This window comes from Sprattus sprattus, assembly GCF_963457725.1.
Source record: "Sprattus sprattus genome assembly, chromosome: 6".
NCBI classification, from domain to species: domain Eukaryota; kingdom Metazoa; phylum Chordata; class Actinopteri; order Clupeiformes; family Clupeidae; genus Sprattus; species Sprattus sprattus.
Window position 1 is genome coordinate 16030652 of NC_137925.1, and position 23269 is coordinate 16053920.

General features: G+C 44.1%; 2 protein-coding genes across 3 annotated transcripts in view; both read left to right on the top strand.

Annotated features, from left to right (window-relative positions):
• LOC308367516 (protein eva-1 homolog C) overlaps positions 1 to 1200 on the top strand; it is a gene marked incomplete at both ends in the record, with an annotated part of 5077 nt that extends 3877 nt beyond the window's left edge. The window contains 4 exons of the mRNA XM_080841453.1: positions 1 to 38; positions 157 to 228; positions 456 to 536; positions 830 to 1200. The exon at positions 1 to 38 is cut by the window's left edge and continues 106 nt beyond it. Coding sequence (XP_080697579.1) covers positions 1 to 38; positions 157 to 228; positions 456 to 536; positions 830 to 1200 — 562 coding nt within the window. The remainder of the gene's footprint in view (positions 39 to 156; positions 229 to 455; positions 537 to 829) is intronic.
• A 1161-nt stretch (positions 1201 to 2361) lies between these two features.
• Positions 2362 to 22704, top strand: ocrl (OCRL inositol polyphosphate-5-phosphatase). Of its 2 annotated transcripts, XM_080840572.1 has the most exons (24): positions 2362 to 2461; positions 3112 to 3191; positions 4872 to 4963; positions 5277 to 5315; positions 6225 to 6338; positions 7630 to 7821; positions 8121 to 8364; positions 8792 to 8947; positions 9408 to 9509; positions 9953 to 10067; positions 10501 to 10617; positions 12676 to 12857; positions 13301 to 13412; positions 13848 to 13957; positions 14388 to 14523; positions 14775 to 14885; positions 15217 to 15382; positions 16054 to 16289; positions 17363 to 17386; positions 18817 to 18936; positions 19132 to 19216; positions 19988 to 20115; positions 20288 to 20399; positions 20720 to 22704. In XM_080840572.1, the coding sequence occupies exons 1-24, from the start codon at positions 2420 to 2422 to the stop codon at positions 20842 to 20844; spliced, it is 2940 nt and encodes a 979-aa protein (XP_080696698.1). In that variant the 5' UTR covers positions 2362 to 2419; the 3' UTR covers positions 20845 to 22704. The 2 variants fall into 2 exon arrangements, with proteins under 2 accessions (XP_080696698.1, XP_080696699.1); XM_080840573.1 differs by lacking the exon at positions 17363 to 17386.
• Positions 22705 to 23269: the final 565 nt, after the last annotated feature.

Consider the following 23269-nt stretch of genomic DNA (forward strand, 5'->3'; position numbering starts at 1 on the left):
TGGAACCAGGAAGCATCTGCGAGTGTCCTACACATGTGGTGAGTGAGGAAAAGAATCAAAGTAAAAAATATTTCAGGTGTGAACCAGATATTTTAGATTTGAGAAAATAGGATAGGAAAAATGTCCACTGACTTAAATGGTTTTCTGCTCAATCAGTTCCTAGGTATCTCCTGGAAGATGTTGGACGTGGAACCACGGACCCATTCCTATTAAATGACTACACTCATGGTAAATCATCCCTTAGAAATGCAAATAATAGGATATCAGCCTACCTCTTTTTTAGTTGTCATTTTACATCGTCATTAAATGGTTCCACGTTTGTCAACCCTTCATTGATCTATGGTTACAATTGGACTTCTAACTGATATCACCACAGGCAAATAATCTAGTGTTCTCATGAATCTTTATCTATGAATAAGAGCAAATGAGCAAACAGATGAACCTCTCGTACACAGGCGGTTGGTACACTGGCCCCGGTGTGTCCAGGCCTCAAAACATTTACACCAACTCTCTGGAAATCTTTTCCCAAATCCAGGGTATGTGGTTGATTGGCTGTTTGGCTAAAAGAACTCGATGAGAAAGTTACATTGCAGAGTACCTCTAACGTCCTCATATAGTCCATTTTATATTATTTTGAACAATTCAATGTTCTCTCTGCCTGGTTATTTCAGATGGTGTAGGCTTACTTTCAGCTTGGCGCTGTCATGTGACTTGTCTAGCATTGTTTATGATATTCTTCCCTATCAGTGCCTTCATGTTACTTCCCTTTTTCCTGGTAGCCATTTCAGATGTTTGTAGTCTTTTTTACCCTGTATTTTTCACTCCACAGGTCTTCCAGAGACCGTTGCCCTGTATTTTGTTTCTGGGATTTGTGCTGGGTTAGTCTTCCTGCTATGTTTGTTCGGTCTTAAATCCACACTTGTGCGCGATGCCAAGGAGCTGTTCTCTGAACTAGGCGATGAGCTGAAGGCCACACGACGCCGAGGCAACTTTGAGGATGACGAAGACGTCATCTCTGACTCCTCCTTCCGCCGGCTTACCCAGTCGTATCGTATGGCAGACATGTTTGGTCCAGACATGATCATGACTGTGGAGATGGTGGACAGGGATGATGAGAGGGGGAAGGACCCCACGAATGGGGATATGTGGCCTAGCTCCAGTCCTTATGCCATACACAACATAAAGTCATCCGCTACATAACCACCTGGACCATGGAATTTTTTTGTCACTTTAACTTTAGAGGGAGGTGTGTGCAGAAGTGTGTGTGGGAATGGGTGGTGGGGGATAGTGCACCAGTTATAGGCCTATGTTCATGTGTGAAAAGATTCAGTGACACCCACACAATAAAACTGTAGACTACTCACGTTTTGAGTATGGCAAAGTTAGTTGTTCAACAGAAATCTCAAATTTCAACAGTTAAATGGGAGAAATATCAGAATTAAACTAATGAATACCCTATAAAGTTTGAACAATTAACAATTACCATGATTCTGTCATTATATGTCTTTAATGGACAATTCATACATCCATGTTAATAAAAAGATTTTTGACCCTTTGTCTTTCCTAAATTTTCATTTCATCCTTTGAAAAATAACTGTGCTTGCGTATATGTGGGTGTTTGACAAAGGGGCAAGGATTTATATTAAAATAAAATAAATTAAAATGTTACATGAATTAGGGATGACGAGGATACCATGAGTTGCATAGAATGTATCCAGCCAAAATGTAGTTAGTTTTGGAACACATGCGCAAAGTGTGCGCAGGGTTGGTGGCAACATTCCTTTCCTCGAACATTCGACAAACATGCGCAAGTGCAGACCAGACCCGGTGGAATGAACAGGGAATGATGCATGTTCCATACCAAGCTATCTTATTTGCCTGCAGCTAGCGGTCCAACTAGCGTCGTGAATATCTTGACATTAAGAAAACGGTTTTAATGTGTTGAAAAGTATGTTAAGCTGGCCCGAAAATATACCCAGTCATTAATGGCAAGTTTCGACCAGTTTAGCTAACGTAACGTTAGCTGTCGTCCTGGTCCTACAGGGCTGAATCACTTATGGCAACGTTAGCTAGCTGGTCGGTCATCTAGCTGGCTAACCAACTTGCTAGTAAGATAGCTGGCTGGCAAGACAGCTCATCAAGCTACTTTAAGCTAGCTAGCAAAGTTACCCTGCAAGCACCTACGTGTTCCTTTTATCTGCCAACAAACACATTTTTTTTTCTTATGAAGAACACAATGTTACACCGCATTGTTTTCGGGGCAAACCAACGTTGATTCACAACGCTAGCGATACTATCCTTGCTGTGAAGAAATATTTCCGGAAGGCCGCCGGTGTAGGGGTGTGGACTTCAAGGAGTTCACACGGAAAAAAACATCTGGAGAAACGCTAACCGGAGGAAAGGACATTACAATTAAATTATGGAGTCGTCTTTGGGACTATGTGAGGACAAATGCCTTGCAGTATCTTTTTCAAAGATTTTTCATCATAAGTAGTTATTGTTAGATAGCTATCAAGCTAACGTTAACTAGCCGGATATTTCTGTGTTGTGTTTCGTGGGCAAATTAACTTGACGTGCTAGGATGTTTAAACAGCTAGCTAGCAGCCTTTACTGAACTAAAACAAATTAAAATCTTGTTGCATTGTAAGTTAACATGAGGGTTACTGCAAGTTGGTTTCCTAAAGGAATTTCCTTACGTAAATTAAGGCATAACTTAATTACGTTATTCAAGTGCTGTGTGAAAGGATATACATTTGTAGAAACAATGAATTCATTAGATGGCTTGCAAGCTAACGACACCCAGCTGATAATGTAAGTAGTGTTACATCTAACCAGCTAAGTTAGGTGTTCGTGAAGCATATCGCAGCACCCTAGTGCCGTTAATGCTAACTATCCATCCTTTTGTTATTTTATCATTCGTCACTCCACGTAGATTAAGGCCTTGTTATCAACCCAGGTGATGTTCAGACGGTGTCTTTATTCTAAACCAGCCATTTGCTTGCTTTGATGATAAGACCTGACTGCGCGATTTGCTGTCATTTCTGGCCTGTCTGGCCACATCTGTGTTGCCCCCCCTGAAAGTGCAGTTTATTCTTTGACTGTGATGTGCAGACGGTAAAAGGTTTGGAACATCGAGCAGGACAGAAGGAACCTAGACTCCTCTCTCTTCTCGAGCGTGCTGGGGAGTTTGAGTAAGTGACTTCATTGATGCTTTGACTTATAAATGTATGTGTTGTTTTTTGTTGTTGTGGGTGTTATCAGTAACTGGTTATGTATTAACATGGCAACTGTGCCATATTAGGCCTAGTGCTTTTTTGAAAATTAGCAATGATGTAGGCATATAGAGAATGAAATGTCATGATTAAACTTTGATTAATATTTGTCATGATTATGATAATTTTATGATGATTATGTGATATGTGCGTCAGAGATTTTATCTGAAGGTGCAAGCAAACAGTCACTACTGTGAGGATTATGTCTTTGGTTGTTGCATAACAGGGACTGCAGAATTTGTGGGACAATTTTGTGGCATTGTGTGTGAGCCTGATTATCATGCCATGGCATTCTTAGACCTGGCTGCTGTGATGTTTTCACTGTTACTCATAGTATGTGTGTATGTTATGAGTGTGTGTGTGTGTGTGTGTGTGTCTGTGTCAGGCCTAGTGCCAGCCAGCATGCTACCCATTAGGACCTGCATTCCGTCTCCTTGTGCTAATACCTAACAGGACTCACATGAGTGCAGCAGTCATTTAACTGCATACAAACTACACTGTGCTGTCAGCTGGAGGAGTACACACACACACACACACACACACACACACATACATGTAGACCACCTTACTGTCCCAAAAGTGAAGGTGACACTGGGAACTTCCACTTACTTTTCTGCCCTCTCTAAATTTCCAACACAAGACTTGGCTAATTTGTGACCTGGGCACCAACAAAAGTAATAGCGTATCTAGTCTTATCTCTTAAATGCAAACAAGCTCTCTGCCTGCCTACTGCTATTGGTCCCTTGCAGGGCTTTGCATTAATGCTCTGATGGGATCGTGGGAACTGGAGGTAGTGTTAACAGTAAACATGAAAGAGGAATGGAGAACGTAGCACCGTTTGAGATTTAAATGTATCCATGTTAACCCCATAGTTTTTTACACGTCACTGCACACTTAAATACTATGTCTCCATTTCCAGCTCGGACCTTCTAGCACTGCGCAGCATTTTTGCTGATGAGATAGCATTGCTTTGACCTCACACAAGAAAAGCAAAAGCACACACTTTTTGAGAAATATGGTGTGTGAATACTGAGCAATGACAATATCAACAGATCATAGGATCCCTGCTTACCAACATTTGATATTGGTAAGGTTTTAACAGCATATGGCTAATCAGTACAGACATTTAGGCACGTTATCATTCTATGTCTGAGGATTAGGCCTAAATCAAAGTTTAAATCCTATTTGAAATTATTATCTAATGCGATTTGTAATAATTTCACCCAAATAAGCTCTGGGGACTGAACTGCTTGTACCTTGAGGAGAAATAAAGGTTAGGAAAGGAAGGAAAAACCACATTATTTTGTCAAGTAGAAAACCAAACACTTTACTCTGCAGTGCTCCTGGATTCCCTCAGCAGTGGTTAATGAGGGAAGTGGCGGGGGAAAGAACAGGTGTTAAACCACCATCACTGGCAGTAGAGGTGTTCTCGGAAACGGCCATCTTCTGCCAGTTAACCCAGTGTTAAATCTTCCGGAGTCTGATGTCTTTTGTGGTTGTTTGAAATAATTTCTGTGATGCATCACTCATCTTATGTTGCATAGGAGGTGTACTGCAAGGTTTACTGCATTTAGAGTGATGGCTGTATATCTTTGACAGGTTGGGAGTTTTGGCAAATCCTGATTCTGTCGTGTCAAGTCCTCAACCTGACCTGTATGTGCCCATCAACAGTCATTTTCAGATAGTACGAGGTAAGAATTGGTTTGTTCTTATTTTTTATGACTTCTCAGACCCTACTGTCACTTAAGATAGCGACCTTTTAAATGAATGAACCTCCATGAAGTTCTTCATGTAAGGATTTAAAAGTGTTGTTGACCTCTGTGTACTTTGTGTACGGGGAGGCTAGCATTTGATCCTCCCCCTTAGTCCTTCCTCTGTGATGATTTTAAAAATAAACACTGCCAAAGGAGCCTATGATAAAGGCTTCCTGGTTTGTGGGCACTTTTCAAACATGACCTTTGTGCCTTTTTTCCCCTAACCTTCTGTTTCATTCTCTCCATTCAGAGGCTGAGGAGGCGCTTCTCATAGATATCCCCCTGAATAGTAAGTATTACACTTTCAAAAATGATTTTGATGACGGCTTGTTGGCTTTTTTTTTTTATTACTATATTTTTTTATTATAATACTCTTTCTGACGCTGGGGCCAAAGCTCTCTGATGTGGTTTTATCTTAAACCATGCTGTAGACTGAGGGTTGTTATCAAGCTAAACGCTGAAGCAACTCAATAGTAATGCCGTGATGGAAAGCATTTGCTGCCAGAGTGGATAATCAGTGTTACTGTTTCATACTGATAATGAGGCTGTTCCAAGTTAAAGATTCTCTCAGGAGCTACTTAATCTATTTACTAACTCCTGATCTATCCCACCTTCTGTTACACTTCCAGGCTAACATTGAGGTAACTATTGATATGAGAAGGTACCTAGATTATAGATATTATATATGGCCCAGTGCACATTTCCTGCGTTGTGTGGGCATGACTGCTTCGGCTCGGTTGTGTGTGTGTATTCACACTGCCAGTGTGTCTGCTGCGGCACGTCTACTGCTAGCCTGTCTGTATTTGTCCATTTTACTGCCTATGTTTGCTGAGAAGCGCTTAGGCCTCATGTGTGAAAAATAACCGCCAGACTGAAACTGAGCAGGAAGTCTCGCGCAGGCAGTGTGCATCCTTTAACCTGTATACCTGGGCGGCAACATTAAAATAATCAGGAAATGCAGCCAGCATGCCCACACACAACGCAGACGGTGTGCAAGAGACTTATGACATAGTTAATCTCTAGGTAATACTGATATGACGTTTTGAGAGTCTATAGATGTATGGATGTTATGGTATGTGCATTTGTTTGTGTGTTTATCTATTTATTTGTGTGTGCGTGTGTGTGCGTGTGTGTGTGTGTGTGTGTGTGTGTGTGTGTGTGTGTGTGTGTGTGTGTGTGTGTGTGTGTGTACTCCTAGCCTCCCTGCGTGTTCGGCTGAAGGGTGAGCAAACCCCGGAGCTGCTGCTGGAGCTGCAAAACGACGAGCGCACCCAGAGTTTCCTCTTGCAGGTGAAGAGGGCCAAACAGCAGGGTGAGTGCAACTGCAACATAGTCTCTCCAGTGTGCCTGTATGAGTATCCATCTCTCTCGCTCTCCCTCCCCTTTCTCCAGATCATCATTATTTATTTACATCCTTCATTATTTATTAACCTTAGAGAGTCAGTCATTGCCAGCAGATTTTCTGGTCCCACTTAAGGAATTTGTCTACAACCCCTCTCTGGAGGTCTGGAGGAAAATGTGTATTTGACAGCTGGTTTGTAGCAGAGCATTGCTTTCCTTGGCTCATCCTTTTTACTGGCTTGTGAGAAGGCACTGGACACTTGTTCAAATACAAATACAGTTTTAGTCAGGCAATCCTGATGTCACGCACATATATCACCTCCACTGTAGCTGATTTGAGCAGCATTTTACTAATAAGGGCTGGGGCCCTGACGAAGCGACACTTGCTTGCCCTGAGGACTCATGAGGAAAAGTGCTTATGTGCCCCAATCAGAAACCCGTCCCACTGGTTCCTGTCAGTTATGATGTGTTGCTTTTAACAGTTAACTTGTGAGTGGGCTGGCCAGTAGTTACTGGCAGGAGGCAGGCAGAAGCTGCAGACGTCAGGGAAAGTCACCTCTTAGCCAGTGTCCGCCCAGGCCTCTCGCTCACTGCCTCTGTCATTGTGGCCTGTTTCCCAAGCATTTCCTGCCTCTAGGCATGCTGTTTGCAGCTTAGAAAAGCCCTGGCAGTGGTTAAGTAGTCAAGGAGTGACAGGGTGGAGAGTAGGGTGAAAATAATGGCCATGCCATGGACAGCAGGTCTTATGTAACTCTGCATGTTGTAAGACATAGATGACATCTGCTTTACTTCTGCATCAGATATGGAGAAATATACTTCTCGCTTGGTTTTCGTGTGTGAGTGTGCTCTCTCTGTGTGTGTGTGTGTGTGTGATGAGTAATTTTTTTGTCATGAAGAAGCTAGCTGTCTGTCTTAGACTCTGTATTTGTCTGTGTGCTCTATTTTGTTAGTCAGCCTAACTAACAGAGGTGGATAGATGGATGCTCAGCAGACAGGCATTGCCCACATGCAGTCTAGATTATGAAAATTGCTGTTTCCACTATTCCATTGATAGAACTGCCCTGTTCATAGACCAGATGCTAAACATGAGATGTAGTTGTTATATATTACATTGGATATAGGATTTCTCATCCCCCACTGTCTGTTTACTTGGCTCTACAGGGAATCATTGTTTGCCTTCAACTTTAATTAGCATCATGGCAGTTCAGCTGTGGTACAAAGGAGCGCTTCATTGATTTAATGCCATTTTTTTTGTTCTACAGCGGAGTCCAAAAGCAACCTACCGAAACCCCAGGAAACCATTGTCCCTCCCCCTCGGAGGGGGTCGGTCCCCGTCGCCCCACAGAGAGGCATTTCCAAATCTGTCAACGCTGACCACCCCATTGCCAACCTCCCCAGGAACGCAGTATCTGCCAGCCCCAAGAGCAACTCTTTAGGGAAGCAGACCAACTCAGGTGTGGTGAGACAATCTGTGCCTAGCTGCTCCCCTGCTCTCCTGCTCTCGCTTCGTTGCACTGTCGTTCCATGATGAATGTACCGCAATCCTGGTTCTATCAGAGATATTTGTCTTTAATCGCTTTTGCATGTGGAACAGCTTCACACCCATTTATAACCTTTGACATTGGATTTGTACGGAGAGGCTGAAATTGGAACAAATGCCGCAGTAAAGGGAGGCGGGCTGTGGCGTGATGTATGTGTTGTGCAGTGTGCCCATGTGATTTATGCTCCCTATCGCTCCGCTCGGCTTCTGCAGACCCAAGTCTCTCGCTGGCCTCCGACTTTGGCTTCGAGGATACTTTCAACCACGCGCTGAAGGTGGAGGAGAAAAAGAACCAGCACAACCGCAGCACCACCGCCGCCCCCCCCAGAGAACGCCTCCCAGCGCCACCACTGCCACCCCGCAAGGGCTCCTACACCCCCTCTGCGCCCCTGCCCGCCACCCCGCCGCCCAGAGACAGAGGCCCCCCAGTGCAGAACATGACACCAGTGAGAGCAGAGTGAGTAAAACCCCAATACTTTATATTGTGCTGTGTAGAGCAGTGTTTCCCAAACTGTTTACACTCCCGTACCCTTTCAGACATTCAATCTCCAGCTACGTACACCTACCCCACCCTCACTCATATATATTTATATAGTTTTTGAGTACATGAGGGTATTTTTGGCATTCCGACTGGGCTATTCAGACTATTTTAGATGTCATGTCTATTTATAGGTCCCTTAAAAATGTATGGGCTGTTTTACTTTTAAAATGCAAATCACCCGCGTACCCCCTAGGTCCCTTTGCGTATCCTTGTGGGTTCGCGTACCCCAGTTTGAGAAACACTGGTGAAGAGAAATACCTCGACGTGGGAGCTGGTAATCAAACCTGTGGTAGTAGTGTTGCAAGATGAGAATTCTCAAAAGTGTTTTTGTACATGATGGCAGCTACCGACCCACGGTGGACAGGAACGCCAGCTGGACGGACACCCCCCCCAGCAACACCATGCGGCAGGCCCTGCAGAGCCAGGGCCAGAGGGAGGGCATCATCCGCCACCGCATGGCCAAGAAGGAGAAGGAGTACGTGGACATAAAGAACTTCAGGTGAGCGCGCACTGCATTACGTTTCCATTTAACAGAATCTTTTTACCCAGAGTGAATTATGGTTACAGTGCAGATACACAGTTTCATCAGGATATGTTCTACCTTGGTGTTGTTAGTACCTTGTTGTATTTCTACCAGTCTCTCTACCAATTAAGCTAAAGGATCTCTCACCATTAGTGCCATGATAACATGTCAGAATGATCTGTTGGTTACATAAGTATTAAGCATTAGTGAGGGTCTCATTACTCATGATTTGAGATTAAGATGCTTAAGCATTAGCTGCACTACACTTGCACATCTAGTGAAGTCACCCTTACACACTTACTGATGAATGTAGTTGGCAGGTCCATCCCCTTTCCCTTACCCTTTCACACAACAACAGGATACTGTGTTATGTGTGCCCGTAAGTGGATGTTTCTGTGACGTTTCTGGGCGTTTTTTTCTGCTCCCCCTCCTCCAGGTTCTTCACCGGGACGTGGAATGTGAACGGACAGTCTCCAGACAGCACCCTGGAGGCCTGGCTGTGCTGCGACCCCGAGCCACCTGACGTCTATGCCCTGGGGTGTGTGTGCACTGAACACGCAGTAATGAGAGATTCAAAAATCCCCTCCTTCTCCCCAGGCTGTTTTATAATGATGTCATTAACCTCTGGGTGATGGCCAAGAACTGAACTAGGCCAGAGCAAGTATTGATGATTTTCTTTTTCGACTCTTAAAGTTTCAGCTAGACATTGGATAAGGAAAAAACTTGGCAATATTATAGCCTTTTTAATGTGGTTGTGACATTAAAATTCTCCCTCATTTCTAGAAGCTTTTCATAGTCAGAGTATGATTTCATTAATTAATGTAAGTTTTAGAAAAAAAATACAAAAATGGCTATGGTTTCAGAAAGAAGAAATAAGCTAATGCAGGGTGTAAAACATGCATGTTAAAAGCAGCGTTGTTGTGAATCAGAAGCACAACGTAATACTGATGTGTGTTTGACCTTTGACCTTTGACCTGGTAGGTTCCAGGAGCTGGACCTAAGCACTGAGGCCTTCTTCTACAAGGACTCCTCCAAGGAGCAGCAGTGGGTGGACATTGTGGAGAGGAGTCTGCCCCGTAATACCAAGTACAAACGGGCAAGTCCTCTTAATTCTTACGAAATAAATAGCCAAAAGAGCATCTGCAGTACAAGGTACTCCGACAGGCGTTTCTTAAAGGGATTGCCTGTGACTTAGAGAGTGGCTTTTTCACTATGCTGAGGGTCTGGTGCTTCAGTTAACAGTTTGACTTGGAACTCTTAGGATGAAACATACTGCATTGACAAGAGGAATGTTTTGTGGTTGAAAAGGATTAAGGTGATGGTGTGCAGAGTATGGGCATTCCCAGACTGTAGTTGTATGAATAGTTTGGCCTATATATATCCTAAAACAGTTGGAACAGAAACAATAGCTTGGACCCTCAAACGATTTTAGCTGTGTTTTTTTATGCTCATTAAACATGCAAAGCACATGCCAGGGCACAAACTATGCCATACCTTCCACTCATGTTTGGTTCCCTGTGCCCCCTCAGGTGCGCGTGATTCGTCTGGTGGGCATGATGCTGGTGGTGTTTGTCAACAAGGAACACAAGCACCACATCGGAGAGGTGGCAGCGGAGACTGTGGGCACGGGCATCATGGGCAAAATGGTATGAGTCAGCCAAAGGGGAAGGACGTATCTGTCCCTGTGTATTTTTGCTCCCTGCTCTGCCTAAATATACATGGTCTATCCTCACAAGAGTTCCGGCTCATTCTGGATCCTATTTTAGTGCTGTGTTGTGTAAGAAGGTTTTGTACTGTGTTTAAAGTATTTCGTTTTTAGCAGAAAACTGTTGCAGCCTCAATATGTAGGGATGTTTTAGTTTGTACGTGCTATTCTGCTGTGCCTGTCTTTTTTCTCCTGACATTTTTTCCTGAGAGATGTATTATTATTTGTTTAAAGATTTATTTATGAGCTTTTTAGCCTTTATTTGGATTGGACAGTGAAGTATTTTGGACAAGTGAGGAGGAGTGAAAATGTAGGGGAGAGGATCGGGAAACAACAGCAGGCTAGAATCGAACCTGTGTCCCCGCGGGCATTGTAAGCCATAAATGGGGGGGCTTATTGGCTCGTGCCACAGTGCCCCCAAAGATGTATTATTTACAAACTTTGCAACAGCGGAGGCAGTGTTCGATGAGCTTCTTGAGTTCAATAGATGATAGCATGGTGCCAAGATAGTTAAGCTCTGTACTGTTCACAATATGACTCTTCAAGCTTGACCTGATAGTGTGTAATCAGCGTTTCCATTGCAGACCATAGTTTCTGTTTTCTTACGGCTGAACGTGAAACCGAAACTTGTGAACGCATTCTCAGTTATTACTAAACCTTGCTATAAAGCCTCTTTTGCTGAAAACATGAGCACCGCATCATCGCATACAGGATGGTTTACCATACACGTTCATGTTCCTGGATGTCTTGAGCGCTGTTCCCTGTTGGTTACCTCTGTTTTGATACTCGTACATCACACCTAATTATTACCTCCAGCAAGGAGGTTATGCGATCGGGTCCGTTTATTAATTAATTTATTTGTCCGTCTGTTTGTCTGTCTGTGGACAAGATTTCTCAGAAACTACTGGGCGGATCTTTCTGAAATTTTCACAAGAGGTGGATCTTGGTCCTGGGACATCCCCATTATCCCATTTCAGGAATCACGTACAGTGACAACGTATCACATACGTTTAGTTAGTCACGCGAAGCACATGTCTCGGCCATGTTAGGATCAATATCGTATTGGGACATTGAGAGAAAGATCGTGTATTAGTCTAAACATCATTCCTTGTTTTGACAAATAACCTCATTGGGATTTTTCACGAACCAAAATCCTCACCCATACTACAATGTGTATCATTCGCCCCGAGAGATAAATCTTGCTTTACTATCAACGTCAACCCTTGCTGGAGGTCAGAAATCTCGGATTGCTCTTGTTCTTCTCCATAGTTTTGCACTTTAATATGTCAGCCTTTGTTTACATTTTGTTTTGTGCTGCATACACATCTCTAACTGACATGTTATTAATATTTGAGTTACATTTTGAGCTGGACACACCTACACTTTAAACATGTTGCACTTTTACTTTTTTTTAGGGGTTTAATAGAAATAACATTTCTTTTGGAGTTGCGCTGCTGACTTATAACAAGTCCTCTTTTTTTTATCATGTTGGGAGTTGCTAGTTTAAACTTGCAGTTTTGCACTTTAATATGTCAGCCTTTGTTTACATTTTGTTTTGGGCTGCATTATGTAAAAATAAAATGAATGAACTGAGCTAAAATGGTGAATTTTTTTATTTATTTTTTATTTGGGAGGAAAATTAATCGTTTAGATTAATCGATAAAATAGTCTATAGATTAATCGATAGAAAAATAGTCGTTAGTGGCAGCCCTAATTATTTTAATAGTAAAATGTGCCCAGCCTTGTCCCTGAGCCTATATACTGTAGAGCTTTATTGTAATACATCTGAAAAAGCCGGTAAAGACTTTGAAATGCATTATTACATTAAAATAAGATGTTATATTAGATTTGCAACTAAACATCTTTAGCACCTTTATTTGTTTAGGCTGCTCTGGCCTGGACCCCCTCAAAACGTATCACAATGAGGAAAATTCAATCTCTCTCTCTCTCTCTCTCTCTCTCTCTCTCCCCCCCCCCCCCCCCCCCAACCCCCATGCAGGGTAATAAGGGTGGTGTGGCTGTGCGCTTCGTGTTCCACAACACCAGCTTCTGCTTCGTCAACTCTCACCTGGCGGCCCACGTAGATGACTTTGAGCGGCGGAACCAGGACTACAAGGACATCTGTGCCCGCATGAGCTTCCACCTGCCGGACTACCCTCCCCTCAGCATCGTCAAGCATGAGTGAGCACCACACCCCGCATCTTACCGTCTTACTGTCTTCTCCTCAAACCACACAGAAAACCACACACAAGCTGTCGGCTTAAAAGAAAACTTTGTGATTTTATCAACCAGGGCCCTATTTTCAGATCTTTTTGGGTCCACATTTTTTCTGAGGACAATTAACACTAAAAATCTATCCAGTATTGAGTACGAATGCTATAACCGGCGTCCACGAAAGAGCTCTCATGAGGCATGCATCTGCATGAAAGTAAACCGCTTTTTTCTTCCACTGCTCATAATGTGATTAGATTCCTACAGAGATAGACCTGTGTCTGTTTACCTCAATGTTGTCAAATACTTATTATGACATTATCAGCCTGTCAGCGGTGAAAATAAGCACCTATGCCTCTCACTGTGAGTTGAGTTCATCATGTGTCTGACCTAATTTTTCTTCTCGTCTGCAGTGTTGTGATCTGGCTGGGAGATCTGAACTACCGTCTGTTCACACTGGACTCGGGGGAGGTGAAGAAGTACATCAAAAGTAACGATCTGAGGAGACTGCAGGAGTATGACCAGGTGAGGAAGGTGCAATACCGACACTGGATGTTTGTGTGGATGGCTGAGGTAGACACCACACATGATAAAAGGGAAAGCGGGCTGCATTACATATATATACTGTATATCGATTAAAAACACCATTCCTGACCTTTCATCACTGCATGGACTCCTACCTTGTTTTCACTAAAAGGAAGGAAGTCATTTGTACTGGTTTGTATTGTGTGTAGAGGTGTAATACTTTGATTTCCTCAATTTTTGCAGTCTGTTTTGCAATCCGGAGCCCCGGTTGCATCCTTGTCAGTAGAGTTTCTCATTGTTTCCCTTTTACAGTGTATAGGCATTACCCATATTTCTTTTCTAAACTCTGTAACAGGGAAACAATGTGTAATAAATATTTCCCTACTGTCACACTGTACTTCCTCTTACACGTTTTGATGCTCTCTGTCCTTGCAGCTCAATATCCAGAGGCAAACAAAGAAGGTGTTTACTGACTTCATGGAGGGAGAGATTAACTTCATCCCCACATACAAATATGATCCCAAGACTGATCACTGGGACTCCAGGTGAATGCACTGACTGCTGGCGTATGCAGTCTTTTCCTGTGGACAGCTATTTAATGACAACTCACTTAAATGGGCCTCTGGAGACCTCTCTATGGCCTTTGTCATTCAGATAGCTATAATATGAATTTGCCCTGTTGTATCCTCTCATAAAACCACACTGAATTAGAACATAAGAATGGATCTTCTTTGGTCAGCAAAGAAATGACAGATATTTTCAAGTTCAAAATTATGTATTTTGCCTAGAAATGTGTCCTGAATTAGGAAGAACTTGTGTGTTTTCAAAGTATTGATGTATTAAGGTATTGTAAATGTGACATGATTGTACTCTTGTCAATACCCAGATGACCAAAGCTAGGTGGCTAGGTGGCTTTGGGGGGGGGCTGTGAAATCCTTGACCCTAACTTCCTGTGTCTCCTCCTAACCTTTGCAGCGGCAAGTGCCGTGTCCCAGCCTGGTGTGATCGGGTTCTGTGGCGTGGCAGCAACGTCAAGCAGCTGCACTACCGTAGCCACATGGAGCTGAAGACCAGCGACCACAAGCCTGTCAGCTCTGTCTTCAGCATTGGGGTAAGAGACAGAGGAGAGGAATTGCATAGTCTAGAGCAAAGGCCTATTGTTCTGGTCAGGAAGTGGTTGCCAGTTGTTTCTGATAGTTTGCAAGATGACCTATTTTGTGCTTTTCTGGCAAGCAAACCTTTGAGGGTCTGCTGCTGGCATGACATTGAGTAGATTCTGGCAAGTATGCATGTGGCTGTGGACATGATGGCATAAACATGTCCTGTGTGTGTGTGTGTGTGTGTTGATGTTCTGTGTCTCAGGTTAAGATTGTGAACGAGCAGCGACACAAGAAGGTCTTTGAGGATACTGTGCGCATGCTGGACCGGATGGAGAACGATTTCCTGCCCTCTTTATTGCTGACTCGCACTGATGTGAGTGGAGGGGCAAAGTGCTCAATACCCTCATCGATTTCTCTGTACCTTTCTTTCCTCCCCTGTGATATGATAGTGGGGCCTGATCAATAAGGTGTCAGGTTTCTATTTGTCCCATCTGTATAGGAGTAGAATACAGAAGTATCCTTCCTGTACTGTATCATTCATACAAATGGCCAGGTGACAGTTTTCAGAGTTGCAGAATAGAAGATTAATTAGCATTATTATACTTTGAAGGGAAGAATTATTGAAGACTAGTTAATAAAAAAGTGAGTGATGATCATTGTTAGCCATGTTCTGAATGCCCCTATGACCTTCCCATGTGCTCTAGTTCACCTTTGGGAATGTGAAGTTCCGGCAGCTCCAGCTTCAGTGTTTCCAGATCACCAACGATGGCCAGGTGCCCTGCCAATTCCGCTTCATCCCCAAACTCAATGACACGCAGTACTCTAAGTCCTGGCTGAAGGCCGAACCCTGTGAAGGCTACCTGGAGCCCAGTGAGTTCTGATTTCACTTCTTGTTGACTCGAAGAGGTGTGGTTGTTGGTGCAGACCCAGAGAGTAGAAAGAACCACCTCGAATATTAAGTTCCAACCACCTCCAGTAGTTAATAATTGAAGAACCAAGGAGCTAATGAAATCAGGCACCTATGTACACTTGTTGAGCAAAGATCTGGTCGTCTTTTCCACCCCTGGTTTGGAAGGCAGGAGTTTCTTAGAGATGGTGCTTTCTGTGCTAATGACTTGTTTTGGAGCCAACCTGTTACATTGGTTCCCTAGCTCATTAGTGCAGATTAAAAAGAAACTTCTAGATTTTTCAAATTGACCCCTAAGGACTCACTAAGGACCGTTAACGATCAGAGTCAGTCCTGTATGGAGTAAGAATGCTCTAACTGGCAACTACTAAAAATAGCTTTCCAATGTAATCCCATGGGGGCCTATAATGTTATTATAGTTGTTATTATATGACTGCTTTTTCAGTTTCTGTAGTTTCTGATTATTTTAAAAATGACTGTAGAAACAGTTAGTTTGCACTCTCTGCCTCCATCTGATGTTGTCCTATGTTAGAGACTTGTGTAGATATATATAAAGCATTGGGCTGCTTGTTATGTCCCCCAACTGAAATCAGTTTAGTCATAATCTAGACATTTTGTTCTCCCACCCACCCAGATGAGACGCTAGAGATCCATTTGGAGGTGTACGTCAGCAAGGACTCGGTCACGCTGCTCAACTCGGGCGAGGACAAGATCGAGGACATCCTGGTGCTGCACCTGGACCGGGGCAAGGACTATTTCATCACCATCGCGGGCAGCTATCTGCCCAGCTGCTTTGGCACCTCGCTGGAGACCCTGTGCCACATGAAGAAGCCCATCCGCGAGCTGCCCATCACCAAGCTCATCGACCTGGTGAGTGGGCTGAGGCCGGACCACTGGCCCGACCCAGAAGCCAGGACCGATAGGGGAGACATGAGAAACCTGAAATATGACACATATATTATAGTTGAAATGAAATAAAATATAACCTTGCATGTATTGTTTTTGTATGAGAAATTGTGACCATGTTATTGACCTTTGTTCTGCGTAAACATTTGGCAACATTATTGTTGCTGGAACCAAAACAGGTTGGAAAACAACCAAAGCATCTATGCTTGTTTACACAGCACAGTCATTTATACAGTACAGGAGCAGCGTTGTCTGTCACCACATCATCATGCCTTTGTAGTGTATTTAACAGCAGCCCTGGGAAGAATGTCCATCTCAGCCTGCCTGTGACTATTTAAATAACACAGTAGCATCTAAAAGGAATGAGGAAGTAACTCGGCCTCCAAGGGCTTTCCTTGAAGACTGGCCATATACAGCATGCAGTTTAAACTTAGGCCTAAAAACCTTTAAAGACAGCATTTTGGTTTCCACTCTCGAGTTTTTTTCTTATACATTTCTAATTCTCATGCACTTCACTAGTGAACATCTCTGGTTTTACGGTTTCATTGGGTTTGGGTTTTGCTGCCACTTCTGCTTTCACTCTCTTAACTGCACGTAGACACCAAGCTAAGGAATGTGAACTCACAGGGCCTCCTGGGAAGATACAAAGAAGTACTTAGTTTTAGTGCTTTGTCTGCATTTCATACAGATAAATGGTGTTCACTGAACAAATTTAACCCAAGCAACACGAATAAAATGCAAAAGCCTCTTTCAGTGCGTCACGTTTAGTCTCACTGAAAGTGTAGTCATTTGGTGTTGCCATAACGACATTCTTAGTTTTTATTTGACTCTTGGCTTCTTTGTATGCTCCTACGATGGCCCCCTATCAATTCTATCTGATATATATTTTCACTGGTGATGCAATGGTACTCTGTCATCTTTCTCTCTCTCTCTCTTTTCCTCTTTCTCACCCTGTTTGTTTCTCTCTTCCTTGACCTTGCCTCCTTGCCTTGACCACTTCGTTTCCATCCAATCACTGTCTGGGCTGCTTGCTGCAGGGAGAGGATAGCTTCATGGAGAAGGTAACGTCTAGTAGCCTTCACTGCCACATCAGGACGGCCTCTGTCCCTGTCAGTGTCTGTTTATGGGTGCTCAAATGTTGGGTGGATTGAACTGGTCAAGGAAGTGGCCTAGTTTATAGCTTGTGGAAGAATTGTCAATCATTTGTGGTTGAATTTGTGTGTGTACAAGAAAGTTATACACTAGAAACAAGCTATAGAGAGCATATGGAAGCTATATAGAGCAGTAGATATCAGGCATCAGGTCTATCGAAAAATATTATGAATGTGTAACTGAGTGTTGTGTGTGTATGCTGGTCATGTATAATTTAGTTTTGGTGATATTTGTTTTTGGTTGTTCTCGTCCACCACTTTTCTCCCTTCTTTCCACTGTCATTAATCGTACATCGCCCCTCTGCTGTGCATCACTGCTGCACAGACCAGATCACAGCTAATTAGCGTGTGTGTGTGCGTTTGCGTGTGTGTGTGTGTGTGTGTGTGTGTGTGTGTGTGTGTGTGTGTGTGTGTGTGTGTGCGAGAGAGAGAGTGTGGGCTCAGATTTCACGCTCAAATTATGCTGCAGAGTAATCCTGTCTCCTTCCCTGGCCAGAGCAGGTGACTTGCTGTGGAGAGCTAAGCACAGATAAATCAGATTAAAGCCGTCACGATAAATCATTTAACGGTAGTGATTTTAAGATCACTTTTCAAACCAGACCTAGACCTGCAGGGTTCTCTCACTCACTCACTCTCTCTCTCTCTTATCAAAGGCTGTTCCCCATGTTACTTTCCTACTTTGCCTGTATGTGCGTGCGTGTGGGATATTGTTCCCTGGCCGCATGAGAGTGTTGTGGGTGCAAGTGTTTTTTTTTGTGTTGAGTGTGTGTGTTTTTGTGAGAGATATGTCTCCGTGTGTGTGTGTGTGTGTGTGCTTGTATGAGAGATCCTTCCATGTCCATGCAAGTCTCTGTGTGTGTTTGTTTGTTTGAGAGAGATCTCCATGTCGGTGTGAGTGTGCCTATGTAACCCCTCTGCCAGTTGGGTTATTTTTGGCCCGACTTCAGAATTCCCAGGCATCCATTTGCAGAGGCCATAAGAATGTCATGCTCTTGCTCTCAATACAAAATGGGCCTCTATCGAGCCACTGATGCCTGTAGCACTCATGTCACTTCCAGTAGTCCCCTGTGCGAGAGTTGATTTGACTATCAAAATATTTCTCTCCAGACGCCAGATGGTCTGTCTCTGTGATTTAAAATATCTTTTGCCCATTCCCTGATGCCACATAAATCCCCAAGGGAGGTACATTCTAGCACTAGGTGAGATTACAGGCTTTTGAGAGAGAAAAGGTTAGTCCCGAGCTATAAATATGCCTAGCCAGGATGGTCGCAGAGTTTATGTGATGCCTGTGTGGATTGAAATGTTTCTTCTCACACATTTTGCGGGTGTTTGCGCATCAGGAGAAGTCCAGGATGAACGTCCTGCTGGTGGACAGTGCTGGGCCCGAGGACAAGCCTCTGAAGATCCCCAAGGAAGTGTGGCTGCTGGTGAACCACCTCTTTACCAAGGCCTGCCACCAGGTCAGTCACTGCACACGGCACACACTTAGCCTGCCAGAGGAGAGTTAGTCCTCCAGCAGGGTGCATGTTTTACCCCTCAATGGGTCCTCTGTCCCTATCCCTTTTGCCTGGATGCTTTTATTTTGTTCTTACGCTGTCCGTCTGTCTGTCTGTCTGTCTGTCTGTCTCTGTCTGTCTGTCTGTCTCCCCCCTCAGGAGGACCTGTTTCAGACTCCAGGCCTGCAGGAGGAGCTGCAGGGCATCATAGACTGCTTGGACACCAACATTCCCGACACCATCCGTATCCTATACATATGACTCGCTCATACAAACTCAAAGGTCAACTTGGGCTTCAGACACTATGCCACAGTTGAGCGTGTTCTGTGTGTTTTGGCACTTGAGGCCATGTTTTGACAGCATGCCAAAGTGCGTGTGTGTTCTCTCCTCTTCAGGTAGCCTTCCTTGCTGTGACATGTTTGTAAGTGCTGAGTGTAAATGTGTGTGTGATGGATCTGTCTTGGTGCTCAGCATTAATAAGGCCATAACCACCCTTCTTTCTTTTTTCCTCCCAAACATTCCTTCTTTGCTAGTTGCCATTTTTCTTCCTTCTCTGGGCTGTTGTCTTCTTTTCACGCTTTCCCTTCATGTCTCTTTCATCTCACATGCTTTTAGGCATAGTTGGGTTTCTCCTTGGGTACTCACTGGCTCAGAGTGTGTGTGTGTGTGTGTGTGTGTGTGTGTGTGTGTGTGTCTGTGTCTGTGTCTGTGTGTTTCGTTCACATGGCCACATACATCTGTGTGTGTGTTTGTGTGCCTATGTTGGCCCACTTTTTGTTGTCTGATGTGTCTTTCTGTGTGTGAATGTGAATATACTGTGGTGTGTGTGGTCTGTTAGTCCCCTGCTAATTTGTGTTTGTTCAAACGTGTGTTTGCTTTCATGCTGTCCTCCACCTCAGTGTGTTCATTTCGAGCGTGTAAATGTTGTAGTATGTTCATTTGAGCGTGTAAATGTTGTAGTATGTTCATTTTGCGTTGTGGTCCATGTGTTAGTTCCTTGACCAGTGCGCACTAGCTGGCTGTAATCACACTGTGGCCGAGGCGTTGCTGATCTTTCTGGAAGCTCTTCCGGAGCCAGTGGTGTGTTATGAGCTGTACCAGCGCTGCCTCGAAAGCACGCATGACAGCCGCCTGTGCAAACAGGTACGCGTCTACTCCATTGTCTAAAACCATGGACTCTAAACTGGCTTATCAGTGTGAAAAGGCCTGAAAGATAAAGGTTATTAAAGGTTAGAACTTTAGAAGGTTAGGAGATTATTGAGGCTAATGTTACTTTGAGTTACTGCTATAAGTGTTGTACTCTTCTGATTTACAGCTGATATCTCAGCTTCCCCGGGCTCACCGCAATGTGTTCCGCTACCTGATGGCTTTTCTCCGAGAACTACTGAAGCACTCAATAGACAATAACCTCACCGCTAGCCTCTTAGGTCAGTTGCTTGCTCTCTCACACACACACACACACACACACACACACACACACACACACACTCAAAAGCACACACACATTTTTTGATCACTATTTACATAGGACAAGGCTGATTCCTCAGCTTTGATCTTTAAAATCACTAACCTAGTGTTGAGCCTTGTTCCACCAATCAGTCTTCTGATAAAGATGGATTACACCAAATCTTCTCAGAGAACATTTCCAGTACAGCCATTCAGTGCTGGAAATTGGAAACCACAATCCAAAGACTTTCTTTCTTTTTTCTCCCCCCTTCAATCTCTCTTCTCCCTCTATCTCTCTCAGCGTCTCTCTTTGCCAGTCTGCTCATTCGGCCCCCTCCTAAACTGGTGAACCGACAGACATCACAGGACCGACAGAAGGCCATCGATTTCATCCTGGGCTTCCTAATGGCAGGAGATGATGAGTGAGAGGGTCAAGGATCAGGGGTCAGCAGTTAAGGGTCATGTCCCCGCCCCCCTGCTCTGGTCTATGTGGTATACCAGTTCAGGTGGATTTGAGGCCTGGAGCAAAAGTGTTGAGGGGTGTGTGTGCATGACTGAAGGTGTGAGCGAGTGTGTGAGTGTAAGCCATTGGCTGGATGCATCTCAAGAAGAGACTGTGCTGTGGTTGTGGAGATAATTGTTTTGCACACAGAGATGGTGGTTCTCTTTAAACCATCATCACTGTGTGTGTGTGTGTGTGTGTGTGTGTGTGTGTGTGTGTGTGTGTGTGTGTGTGTGTGTGTGTGTGTGTGTGTGTGTGTGCGTGTGCGTGTGCGTGTGCCTGTGCCTGTGCGCGTGTGTGTGTGTGTGTGTGTGTGTGTGTGTTTCCCTCCCCTCAACTGCCATTTTTTGCACAGTGGCTCTGGAGGAGGGGACTGGGAGAGAGGGTTGTGTGCCTCTAAGGTCCTCATGGATGCCTCTTCACCTATAGGTCCTCATCCGTGCCATTCGTCTCTCCCTGCCCCTTCTCCTCTGTGTTCAATCCACCATCCCCACTTGTACCTTAAACATACTGCACAGTGGTGTAGTCCATGCCAAAAAAAACTAAAACACAAACACAGCATTTAGTGGAAGAGTCCTCTTCAGCACACTACGTTTGGCCATCCGGGCCACCATCTGCAAACATAGCATTAAAGTCATTGTGTCTAGCCTTCTCCCTGCTTCTGAGCCTCAGAGGACTTGTGGGTGTGTGTGTGTCTCACATCAAGCAGACAATCAGGAGAATGGTATTCAGGTTTGACTGAAGCGGAACTCACAATTGGACTGGAGGCTGTCTATTATGTTGAATGGAGTTCAGTGCACTCTAGCTCCTGTGGTTCCTGGTTCCCAAACTGGAGTTGTTGGGAACCTCCACCGCGACAGCCCTTCCCCTCTACAGCGGTCAATGCCCGAACAGAATGGAGGGCGGCTGTGTCGGTATCATGAATGAAGGCTTGAAGAGGAGAGTTTCTCATGGGATGACTATGACAATTGACTACCTTTTTTGAGACAGAGGTGATAGAAAAAACTGCTATAACGGTTATTTGGGAGTCACAGTAGTTGGGAGTTATCCTTGAATCGTTGACAGGAGGGTGTAAATACGAATGTTATTTATGTGCATATACACGTTTCTTTCCTCATCTGACTTCTCAATCATGTCATATTCCATTTTTTTTATTTCTGGTTTATTTTCATTTTCTGAAACACTCTTTGTGATGCACTGCATCTGTCAGCCCTTCTGCACTGTTCTGGACACAAACCACCTCAGATTGTGACCGGGTGGGCTGGACCTGGCCTTGACTGAGGCTGCCTAGCGGCCTGCTGGGATGGACACTGTCCCTGTGAAGCTTTGGTCGGGTCCCGTCAGCACCCAACAGTCCCTTGTCCTCCAAAATGCCTTCTGAAACCCCAGCCTGTGCTCAGAGATCTCGAACTGTAACTTTTACCCTGTGTCTTAACTGTTGTGTATGTGTGTGTGTGTGTGTGTGTGTGTGTGTGTGTGTGTGTGTGTGTGCCATAACTGGCCTGTGGTCTCTCTTTGTAGGTGTTTATTAAGTGTGCTGTCATGTCTTAACTGCAATGATGGCGTGCCCGTGCCCTCTGGTTTTCCTGTTAATGTTATCATTTATGTTGAGTGTTGAACACACTCAAACCTCCAGAAATCCCATTCTCTGTTTACAGTCTTAAACCATGACCTTTACATGTGAGGTGTAGTATTTGAGAGTGAATGTTTGAGTGTGTTTGCTCTTTGTGTTTAACATTTATTAGCCCACAGTTCTATTTAAGTCGCTGTGTGTGTGTGTGTGTGTGTGTGTGTGTGTGTGTGTGTGTGTGTGTGTGTGTGTGTGTTCGCTAATTTGTCAGTATGGCAAGTGCAAACACTTTGTGGGTGTGAAACTGCAGAATGTGCTGATGAATTATTTTCATTTTCTCTGGTAAGCTATGTGGCAATAAATGCTTGTCCCTTATGTCCGTTGGCTGTTCCACAGAAGTAGTGCACTCTGATATTCATCATTCATCATTTCTATCAAAAAGTTCAGTGTTAAGCTAGCATAATCATCTGGATGTTTGAAATGTCACTGCTGATCATCAGATGACAAGCTGTTACTTTGTCTTAGTTCCAATTTAAATGGAAAAGGCGGCCTATATAACATTCACTTGCTAGCTGCAGCAGTTGATCCATGAAAGACCACAGTCACAGTCTGTTTGCCATTTCTAAGTGTCCAATGATCTTGTTCCTTTGAAATGTAGGCAGGCTGGCCTCTTTTTCTCCAGAGGCCCTTCACTCTTTCCTTTTTTTCAGTTTTTTTCTCAACACTTCTTTTCTTCACTTCCTCCTGGCATTTAAGCGAGTAGATATTTGGACGATGAC